The following is a 12,300-nucleotide window of genomic DNA, read 5'->3' on the forward strand; positions in this document are numbered from 1 at the left end:
CCACACACACACACACACACGCTTGTAAACGCAGGCATTCGTCAGTATCACTTCTCCATCATAGAAAGCTTCAGAATTCGTTCCAACTCCTCCTCTTCCTGTCTCTGCTGCTCCGTCGCTTCTTGCGCTTCCTGCTGCGAGAGTTGCAAAGCCAGCTGAAGCTGAGCGTCATCGTCCTCAAGGCCGCGTGGCAAATGGGGCAAAGGTCGCGACCTTGACTGTTCACCTGGTGGACCTCCGGGCTCTGCTGGGTCTCCGGGTGCCGTCAGGCTTGCTGCAATGGCTCTGTGGTGAGAGGAAGAAGGTTGGAGGAGGTTAGACGGTTCCAGCATTCAACACGCAAGCCAACAAGATTGAATGACAAGGAGATTGAATGACAAGAAGATTGAATGACAAGGAGATTGAATGACAAGGAGACGGAATGACAAGGAGACTGAATGACAAGGAGATTGAATGACAAGGAGATTGAATGACAAGGAGATTGAATGACAAGGAGATGGAATGACAAGGAGATTGAATGACAAGGAGATGGAATGACAAGGAGATTGAATGACAAGGAGATTGAATGACAAGGAGATTGAATGACAAGGAGATGGAATGACAAGGAGATGGAATGACAAGGAGATTGAAGTGCTCGGAACACAAGCCAAAAGTGAGTGAGAGTTATGCTGACATAGTCCCATGGTGCCTCAGACAATCAGAAGTACGGAATGAATAAGCAGTTTACATCTCTGGCAGACAGAAACACCAAACACTTACAGCTCACAAAAACATACACACGCTCTAGTACCGAGTCACACCATGGCACACTATTCCAATACATACACTTACACACACACACTCTTTTAAAAATCTCCACCCTTAAACCCACCAGGCGGCGGCGGAGGCGGAGGCGGACGGGATTCGAACTCACGACCTTCCGATTAAGAGGCCCACGTCTTACCAACCCGCCACCACCTGCCTGTAACAACCACTTTTGGTATGTCCCTGGGGTGGTCAACAAAGACAGGTTGAACTGTACAAGGTTTGACCAGTTATATTTACCTTTGCATCTGTCGATCGCTTTCCTCAGTACCATTCCCTGGAGTAAGATTGCTGCGGTTGAGTGCTTCCCAGAATGTAACCTGCACAGAAGTGAGGATAAAGATCATGCAAACGTGCCAAGAAGATGCAAAACACCAAAACACTGCCACTCAAAGAAGTGGAGTGAAAAACGTTTCCAGATTATTCTGATCTGCTTATGAAGTCCACTGAGAAGAAGAACGTCTACTCACACACACACACACACGAAAAAGCTGAAAAGCTTGTCAACGATTCTCTTAAGTCTACCTTTTTACTTTAAAAGGCAACAATTAACTGTCCAAAACTTTTCAGCATCAAATTACAGAGCTTCTTGAACCTCTAGATAAAATTCAAGGAAGAAGACAAAACAGGGGGGGTGAGGGGTTGCTACACCCAGCCCAGGGAATCCAGAGGCTTAAAACATTTCTCATTTCAGGAGTAATATGTTGCATGCAAGATGTACGAATACCTAAACTGTCCACCATCCCCCCCCCCCCCCCCCCCCCCCCCCCCCCCCCCCAATGGGTACATTGCAAGCTGAGTGAAAGATCAACCAAAGGTACTCTTCGAGCACCACACTGCTGCAGAACAGTGTATCTGCACCTTATTAGTACATACTGAAAAAGTTAACAAAACTGCAGGGTGCACCTGCACTGACAAAGACCCACCTGATCCTCTTCAGAACCAGACTGAGCCAGACTCTGCTGGATGGCAAACTGCAGGAGTTCATCGTCTTCATCACGCAGTCTTTCATGATGCGTGTCACCTGATACAGACAAAAAAGCACCACATAAGATCTCATATCCACAAACCAATATCCGTAAACCAACCATGAACCAAAGGTATACATTATACACAAGCTCTGAATCTAACATATCAACGTCATGATGGAATTTTTTGCGTAAATCATTTTACACAGCTTTTTAGCAGAAGGCTAAAACTGATTTAACAGATTATTTTTTATGTTATGCTTTACTTGTATGCAATTTTAATCAGCCATTTTCATCCTGTAAAAGTACTTATGAAAAACATGCTCCGAAGCAATACAAAAACAAAACACATCAAATGCATAATCATGACTGTGTTCATTCTTCACACAGACAAGCATTATCAGATAAAAATCTGTTCTGTCAAAACTCAAAACCTGTCTCCCTTCTTTCATTCCTATCCCCCAAATCCCCCCCCCCCCCCCCCCCAACTTTTCAGCATCAAATTACAGAGCTTCTTGAACCTCTAGATAAAATGCAAGGAAGAAGACAAAACATCGTTCTCATTTTCAGGGAATGGGGGGGGGGGGGGGGGGGGGGGGGGGGGGGGGGGGGGGGGGGTGGGGGGGGAGGGGGGGGGGGGGGGGGGGGTAAGGGGTTGCTACACCCAGCCCAGGGAATCCAGAGGCTTAAAACATTTCTCATTTCAGGAGTAATATGTTGCATGCATGATGTACGAATACCTTAACTGTCCACCCCCCCCCCCCCCCCCCCCCCCTAAATAACCAGTCTTACCACTCGTGTGATATGCAACAGGGGGGTCGAAAATGCGCTCATCCACTATACAGGCCATCTCGGGCTCTTGTATCAAAGTCACTAAGTCTGCTGGGGTCACTGAGCCGAAAATGTTGCCGAAAGTCACTCGGGCGTTGAGCACGTGAAACAGGGGTATCTCTGATGACAACAAAAAAAAAAAAAAATACATTCAAATATTTCCAGAGGAAAGTAACTGTTGGCGAAAGCACAGAAGACCTTTGTGATTGTGTTGACTCACAAGTGCTAAACAAAACTACACTTTATGTACATATATACATAATTATTATGATAATATATCATATTTCTAGGCGCATAATTATAACCAGGGTTAAACCCTGCTCAGATCACTTGACAATCATTGGGAAAAATACACACGAAAAACATATACATAAGGGCACATACATAAAGGTTCTGTTTTCTAATGCACCACTAGCATATAAAAGAAAATGACCCATAAGAATTAAATTCAGCAGGCCAAAGGGCGCATCGAGATAACTTACTACTGCATCCCTCTATGCACAGTTTACAGCATTTGAATTTGGACTGAGAAAAGCAAAAGTGAGCACCAAACTGAGCACATAAACACATCAACATCTGGTAATATGACAACATGGTATTTTTGATCCTAACCTCAATTTGGCTCCATTTGGGGGGGGGGGGGGGAGGAGGTGGTGGGGACATTTCCACTGTACCAAAACAGGGGCAAAAAGATATAACATCCCCCTCACCAATCTTCACAGGGAATCCAGAGGGAAGCTGCAGAGTGATAAAATCCCGCAGCTTGGCGAAATGAGCGTTGCTGGTGGCCATCAGGTCAATGATGGGCAAAACCTGCTCCTGAAGCGACAGCGGATAATCTTCGCACAGCCACAGCGTGGCCTTGAACTTCTGAATCTTGGTCGCCTGTTCCATGGGTCGTCCTATGTCACGCTCACCAAGCTCAACCAAAGAGTTGAAGTACTCCTCTGGCGTGATGGACGAAGGGTTGTATGATACTGTGTTGGTGGTCTAAAAAAAACCAACAACACATAAATAAATAAAATAACAGGTTATATTGGGTTGTGACTGACAGTGTTTATAAATGAAAAACAGAACAAGAGCCTGCAACCTGGAACAAATTAACCTAAACAAAAAAAATTGATAGGCAAAATTATGACGTGGAACATGTCTCTTGACATGAACAAATGCACAAGACAGCTGCCAAAATGGTGTGTTGTGTGGCTAGTGTGTTCGTTGAAAAGTTATCCAAGCACTCTGTCCTTCCTTCTAGCTTTAACTGATGTTCTCTTTGTTACTCAGGTTATGATTTTAACATTTCTACTACCACTAACAAACAGGGCACAGAAGCTGTGCGTGGTCAAATTCTTGACTAAGAACTTAAATTACATCCGACACCTGAAGCGGAGAAAGCTGCAGTTCTTCAAGGTAAGCTGGAAGGGAAGTAACCATGTAAACAAGGCTGAAATACCTGCTCTTCCTATACAACCTAAAATCACCAAAATGAAAGGTGGTGTGCTGAAGGATAAGACCCACATAAAGAGATTCTCAAAACAAAACATGCAAAAGTCCTCTCCCAGCCTTCAAAAGCACACGTACAGACTGATGAACAGACAGAACGATCGGCCCCCACACCCTTCCCTTTTTGTTCACAAATTTATTTAATTTTATTGTTTGTTTGTTAGTTTTTTTTCCAGAAAGATCCCGCACCTGAATTCACAGTATTGCTCCTGCATCATAATTTTTCAAATGTTTCCCACACAAACAATATAAATTCCAAGGAACTCACTCCGTTGACTCCAGCCCCTGCGTGTTGAATGGCTTGTTCTTCGGTCGCCCCCAAGAAAGTTTCCAGTGGCGTCTTGTTCACCTTTTTCGATCTCTCCTTGTCTTGCTTCGTTAGGTGCTCTGTTCTGGACTTTGTCACCAGTTCTACATTATTGGCACTGAATACCTGCAGATGTAACAGAAGAACATGCCGTTATGGTAGAGCTAAGGGCAGTTGTCAACATTTTGATAATTTACGAGGATTGGGAATGTAATCACTGTGATCCTTCTACGACTTAAACATCAAGCACCAGGGATTATGTTTATTGTAAATATTTGCATGAATACATGTACTAAATTTCATCTCAATGCATTTTTGCAGCTGCATAACATAAAACAAGAGGCGAAGCCTTCAAGGCTCACGTAAGAAATAGACAAACAGTAACACAAACTCAATCACTCCGTCACACATACACACCCACACACACAGTAAGCTTAGGTGACACTGTGCAAGAAAGAGAGACACTAGATCTAGATCTGTCTGTCTGCATGTAGCCTACTTACAGCCTGGACACGACTGCCAAATAGTCTCGGCCCGCTCAAAATAACAATGACCGAGACCACACACACCACGCGAGAGAGAAAGACTACAGGGAGGCATGCCATCATGATGCATTAATTGACGTCAAACTTTTGACCGTGACGTAATCTTATGCGAGCTTTATCCATAGTCTTGGATAACCACTCACACATAGACTCGGAAATGTTAAAGTTTCTACCACAGACATACACACGCACAAACACACACACACACACGCACAAACGCACAGAGACAAAGTTACGATCACATAGGCTACACTTCGTGAGCCAACAATGAGCTTTCCAACACACCAGAAAAAAACATTGTTCTACGAGTGGGTTTGGGTGGCCGAGTGGTAACGCACTTGCGCTCGGAAGCGAGAGGTTGCGAGTTCGACCCTGGGTCAGGGCGTTAGCAATTTTCTCCCCCCTTTCCTAACCTAGGTGGTGGGTTCAAGTGCCAGTCTTTCGGATGAGACGAAAAACCGAGGTCCCTTCGTGTAAACTACATTGGGGTGTGCACGTTAAAGATCCCACGATTGACAAAAGGGTCTTTCCTGGCAAAATTGTATAGGCATAGATAAAAATGTCCACCAAAATACCCGTGTGACTTGGAATAATAGGCCGTGAAAAGTAGGATATGCGCCGAAATGGCTGCGATCTGCTGGCCGATGTGAATGCGTGATGTATTGTGTAAAAAAATTCCATCTCACACGGCATAAATAAATCCCTGCGCCTTGAATATGTGCGCGATATAAATTGCATAAAATAAAAAATAAAAAAATAAAAAAATTCCTGTGCTTAGAACTGTACCCACGGAATACGCGCGATATAAGCCTCATATTGATTGATTGATTGATTGGATTTGTTCATCACTCTCATTTCCAAAGCATAAAAACCATGGCCTATTTTTGAATGTACCCTTCCTTTGAAGACACTCATAGATTAGCCTGTCTTCAACAAAACAATAGAATAATTACATTGCACAACGAACACTGACCTTGCAATCATAACCATTGACAGATTCAGCCTTGTCACTGCGCCAGCCCCAGATACCTGATTTACTCCTGAAGTACAAAACAAAATAAACATCTGAATGGAAAGTAGTTACACATAAGCAGTGTCTAGTTTCAAACCTCATAAAAAATAAAAAGTGCAGAGAGAGAGAGAGAGAGAGAGAGAGAGAGAGAGAGAGAGAGAGAGAGAGAGAGAGAGAGAGAGAGAGAGAGAGAGAGAGAGAGAGAGAGAGAGAGAGAGAGAGGAGAAAGAGAGAGAGAGAGAGAGAGAGAGCGAGAGAGAGCGAGAGAGAGAGCGAGAGAGAGAGAGAGAGCGAGAGCGAGAAAGAGAGAGAGAGAGAGAGAGAGAGAGAGAGAGAGGGTAGTGGGACAAGAACCCTCCATCACATGAGACTTTCATCATGAGAAAATACATACTCACACCCCTGTATGTTCCATTTCAGAGACTAACCAACTAGCAAGTAAACTACAGCTAATAAGTCTATACAATGGCATCAAGCTTTGAGCAACAACCACTTTCTGCAGTACCTTTCAAAGGAGATTCTGTTGGTGTCGATGTAGGTGGTGACGACAGGGGAGGTAAGCCTGGCCGCCACTGCCTCCTCTGACGGGACCATGAGGGAAGAGTCGGCCGTCGCTGGTAGAGAGCGGATGGTCTCGGAGTACACTCCCTTACTGTCATGGTCAATCTCCATCATTACCGCAGTGGTAGGGTCTGGGAAGAAACACACATTTTGGAGATTATTGTGGTTAAGTTTTGACCTGATTATGATCCTTTTAAAGGGGCAATACCTAAGAACAAAAGGCCCTAAGAATGCCACGAAAGTTACACCATAAGATTCTGCGTTACAAATAATGCTACCATGCAGGATGACTGCCTGCGCTTCCAAAGTTATACCATAAGATTCTGCATTACACATGATAATGCTACCAGTACCATGCAGGAGGAATGTCTACACTTTTAACAAAAGCAAGTGTTTTAAATGCTTAATTAAATGTCATAAAATCCTCCAAGTTTTGCCCACATTACACACTGTACCTGAAGAATACAGTCGAACCTGCCCTAGGGACCACCTTTTGATAACGACCATCTGCTCATTTCGACCCCCCCCCCCCCCCCAAACAAACAAAAAACAAAAAAAAACTGACAAGGTTCTTTCCTAATAATACACCTTTCCATAGCTAACACCTGTCTATGAAGACCACTTTTAGTTGAGACCTTCTCTTGGGTTGTCGTTGTGGACAGGTTTGACTGTATTTGATACTCACTTGTGCTCGTAAAGACGTAACTGCGGCTGCCTCTCTGCCATGACATGTTGTCGAAGCCCAGCAAGGTGGTGTCAATTCTCACAGAGGAGCCTGCACAATTCGCCCAACACTTTCACTTCCAGTTTCACTAAAAACAGGCATTGTGCAAAAAAGCAAGCACTTTCAGTAGCAGTATTGCAACACACTTCATATGCGGCCAAGTAAAATAGGTGGGTAAAAATGGTGCCATACAAGGTTGTTTGTTTTTTAGAAGAAAAATCTGTTAAAAACTTAAAAAGGTTCAAAAATGATTCTCTTCAAATAAAGTTGAAGACAAGATGCCCTGCCTTGGCTTCAGGATCATCATACAAAAAAAACCGAGACAATCACTTACCACTTTTCCATACTCGATAAGTGTCACTTGGACACATTCTTGAAATGAGCGGTACTGAAAAAAGGAAAAGAAAATAAGATTAAAGGCACAGTAAGCCTCCCGTAAACCATCACAGATACTGTCAGGCTTTTACACACAGTACAAACACCCTTCCATTTGAACGCTCACCAAACGGGAACATCCTAGGTGCCCTCCGTAAAGAGCGAGCAGTTCTAATCAACAAGAACAAAATTCACATTAAAACTGACATTTGATATTTTAGGCAATTCAACATTCAATTTCAAAACAGATCAACTGATTGACATGTTTTACAAGTAAGAGAAGAAGATGCAAAGCGACAAACAAAACAACCCAGCCATACTGCATCTTTAACACATGTTGAATGAGTAAACAAGAAACCAATGCAGATATCCATTACTAAAGAGAGCAAAGAGGTGTATCGAAAAAATAGCACACACACACACACACACACACACACACACACACACACACACACACACACACACACACACACACACACACACACACACACACACACACACACACACACCCAGCTCAAACAAAGTTCCGTTCATCTTCGCATAATATACATACCCCAGCTTGTAAACTCCCATTTCATCTCCACATAGAAGTCCTGTGACTGTAATTAGTGTAAAGAAAAAATCATTTATACTCAGCTTTTTTTCTTTTAAGTTTAACATTGCTATGGGTTAAAACGAACAGTGACTTCCTGGTAGCATAGACTGCACTGTGTACGATCAAGCAGCTGTGAAACTACTAACACTGTGAGTGTGAGTTACAGTTCATTTCCTCATCAACCCAGCACACATTCTACATCAAAACAAAGCAACAATTCTTTCAAAAGGAGATGCGTGATTAACTATGCAAATAGAACAATTTACAACTCCAAAGCAGCCGACTTGTACTTGAAGTAGAGCAGGGCAAAAAACAATACATAATATACCACTGGGAATTATATCCACTAACAAATTAGATTTAACAGATCTCCATGTGTACTTTACAGCCATCAGACGGACGAAACAGTGTCAAAATGCTCAAGGAATGAGTGGTGACAATAATATCAACATCAATACAGATACTTCCCACATCCATTCCACCCTGGCCTGCCCTCAAAACATAACTACCAACACAGAAAACCCCAACACTCTGTTCATTGAGAGTTATAATGATGCCCAGCCATCCCTACTATAACATTATCACATCTGTACATGTACCAACACAAAATATATTATATGTCGTCTGTTACTGAAAAGGTACCTACATCTTTGAGTCGCTGCAAGAGTTCAGGAATACCAACTGTGCGTTTGCTGTAGCGCTGGAAGTCTCTGTACTGTAAAACCAGCTGAACCAGCTCTGGGTCACCGCTGCAGACACACTCATGCAGGACTGTCAACAGAACGTTCAGTTGCATCAAATAATGGATCAAACTTGAAAGCACTTCATTTCAGTCAAAATCAGTGTTTCAACAGAAAAAGTTTGGTTTTGATATACTGTATATCAAAATGAATAAATATCGTGCTTACTTTGCCGATTTATTCAAGCAATAGTGCTGCCTTGGGACGTATGCGTAACTCAAAGGCACAGTCATAGGGTCACCACCATAAGCTTGAGCTTGTAGATCCTTAACATGTATTATGTTCAATTACCTATGAATTGTTGAATCAACACTGTTTAAACCAAAGGCACAGTCACAGAAGAGTTCTAGTTTTGTACAGTTTACAGACCTGTACTAAAATATTGTCTTACAAAGAATAAAAGCCAAATTATTATCAGCACAATCAGTTTTCTTACAAACTTTTCTTAGTTAGTATTGCATTAGTATAAATAATTTACTATAAAATTCAGTGGGAAGTACAGTGAGAGCGAGAGCGAAAGTGGGAGAGAGAGAGAGACATGGAGACAGAGATGAAGAGAGGGTGTAAGTGTCAACAGTCAAGTGCACATTTCTAAAAAAAAAAAAAAAAAAAAAAAAAATCAATGTCAACCTTACCAGACCAACATCCCTGGTTTTCTGCTCCAGTGTCAGCGCCATGTCGCAGTAACACTCTGGTACTCTCCAGGTTACCCAGCGACACAGACAGGTGGAGGGGCGTGCGGCCCCGAGGGTCCTTCTTCTCTATGTCATGCTTGAACAGAGAAATTCAGACAAGAGTGAAACAACAAGACAGGCCATGACATACAGGTGGAGATTAAAGATTATGAAGAATTATGCAGGAAGAAAGCATAAACAGCTGATCTAATGCTGATGGGAGCTGAGCAACAGATTCTCAAATTTAAAATCAACTGCAACTTTCAAGTACACTAGTCAGTAGTCAATTGTGTCTTTCTGTTGGTCTCTGCATAGTCTAGATTGTGTAGAGATCAGCTGTTGCCATTGTGATGAAGTCAGCTAACCTAGTAATAGTATCCTGCTGTGTTTTTGATTGGTGTTTCGATGAAATGTTCAAACTTCATTCATTCGACAGTCTCCCCCCCCCCCCCCCCATAGAAGAAGTGAAGAAATCAATTATTTATACTAAATAAAAGGCCTGATTAGCAAAATCGGTTACAAAACGGAGTGATGTGGATGAACTAGCTGTTGTCTTTTTTTCACGATAAGCACAATACAATGACACACAAGATCGCATTGATCAGCGTCTCCCATAACATAGAAGAGAGGCAATTCATTTCATGTCTGAGATGAATTTGATCTCAACATCAACTATATATTTGTACCACTGGCGCAAGAAACTACTAGTACTACTAGACAATACCTTGCCTCAGCAAATACACCTATGCATTTTATCACTATCATCAGCATGGACAACATCATCATCATCATGAGTACAAATTTCTGATGTTAACTCATTGTCTCCCAGGTACGGATATATATATCCGTACCCACCCATATGGCTCTATCTGACCAGGTAGGGATATATCCGCTCAGACTGTTAGCTTCAGTTGCTTCCTGTAACGTCCATCTAACGCCTGCATTCCAGCGTGTTGATGCACAGTTACTACTGCAATTCTGGGGAGTGACCTGCTGCAGCACAGCTGGTCTCGGCTAAAAAAAACCTTGGTCAACATAGCTGGTGTAAAAAGTGTTAAAAAGCTAAAAGAAAGCGGTATGACTACGACAATCAACTAATGCAATGTTTATTCTACTTCTACTTCTAAGACTTAGACGACGAGAAGAAAGAATGTCCTCGACGAGAAGAAAATGTATGTCCTGACAGTAAGACGATAGTGATATAAGTATATTCTACAGCGACGACAGTTTGTATTGAAATTAATACTCAAGCAACAATCGCATGTCCCTGTCAACACGATCTACGCACATTTTTATCTCATCTCAGCTGACTCAGTGATTCACAGTCACACAAGATGTGGTCAGCAAATTAGCAAATTACCGACCCCTCCCTGTTACTCTCACCTGCTTCAAGTTCAGTACACGATCTAGCTCCCTGTAATCATTGTGCCAGGTCAGCCAGTGAATCGGGAATTCCTCCTGTAACGATTTGCTCGCCATCGTGGTCCAAGTATGGGTGTAAAAGCTTTATTTCGGCATCGCCTAGCTCAGAACGGCTCCTTTGGAGTCCATGAAAATGTTTGGACTTCCGGCTTCGAGAGGTGAGAGTTCACTTCCGGTTTCGATTTTTCTGCTAAAGTATGGCAGAGATACTGCTACAGATCTCTGAGTATGGCCAGCCTAAAGTAAAAATATATGGTTGTACATGTATATTATTACGGCGTATATGAAATAGAAATCAAGTCATTGTAGGACGATAGTAGGTCTATATTGACGTTGTGATCTTGACTGATTTTGTATAATTATAGTATATGTTAATTGTGTTTCTGTTTATCTGGTTTTTGTGTGCTGATATTTAAGTTTGAAAAGGTGGAAGGTTAGTCTAATATTGGGGGCAAAGTCTGGGCAATAAGCATTTTATTTTATTTTATTTTCCATGTATCTGTTTTTGTGACTTTGGCCATGATTCGGTTTAAATCTAGAAGAACGTTTTTTTTGAATAAAGGTTATTTAAAAATAATAGATGTTATTACGTACAGTTTACACCCCTTCCCCACCCGGTGAATTAAAACCCTTGTTGACTGTCTGAAATTAATGGTAAGCGGCACGTATTACAGAAAATACGAAAAATCAATACTCTGTTGCAAGGGAGACAACAGCTGTAAATCGCTCTTGGACTTGTAACAGCTTGATTGCCTCCCCTGGATACAGTTTTCAGGTAGTTTGACATTCGGTGTGTGTGTGTGTGTGTGTGTGTGTGTGTGTGTGTGTGTGTGTGTGTGTGTGTGTGTGTGTGTTGTAGTGTGTGTTCGAAAAGGGGGAGGGAGGGAGGGAGGGAGGGAGGGGGGGTGGGGGTGGGGGGTGGGTAAGGATTAAAGTGATCGCGTATCACATAATCAAAACCGATACTGAAGTTCTTCTCAAGTACGAATCCTAGCTCTCGCAGAATCCCGTCACTCTTTTACGATCGTTAAGTAAAGATCACTCTAAAAGATGATTGTTGCATCATAATTTTCAGGAAGAAAATTGCCACACAAAATATATGTGTAGCCGGTTGCGGCCGGATTTGAATTCTGGTCTGAGAAAATGTCAGTCCCCGATAAAATGACGTTGAATTTTTAGTTAACACGATCCGTGTTCCCCCCCCCCCCCCACCCACCCCCACCCCTCCCCAGCAGTTAGATT

The 12,300-nt window shown here is 42.6% G+C and overlaps 1 protein-coding gene across 1 annotated transcript; it reads right to left on the reverse strand.

Annotated features, from left to right (window-relative positions):
* On the reverse strand, positions 1-11,186 carry LOC138975589 (ankyrin repeat domain-containing protein 13D-like; the record flags this gene model as incomplete). The annotated part of the gene is given in 14 exon segments (XM_070348311.1): positions 1-285; positions 1,045-1,124; positions 1,731-1,828; positions 2,565-2,723; positions 3,314-3,593; positions 4,372-4,536; positions 5,929-5,995; positions 6,473-6,659; positions 7,214-7,303; positions 7,587-7,640; positions 8,181-8,226; positions 8,869-8,993; positions 9,598-9,733; positions 11,020-11,186. Coding segments are annotated over 14 exon segments (1,821 nt in total). The 5' UTR covers positions 11,116-11,186.
* Positions 11,187-12,300: the final 1,114 nt, after the last annotated feature.

This window comes from Littorina saxatilis, linkage group LG9, assembly GCF_037325665.1.
Source record: "Littorina saxatilis isolate snail1 linkage group LG9, US_GU_Lsax_2.0, whole genome shotgun sequence".
Lineage (NCBI taxonomy): Eukaryota > Metazoa > Mollusca > Gastropoda > Littorinimorpha > Littorinidae > Littorina > Littorina saxatilis.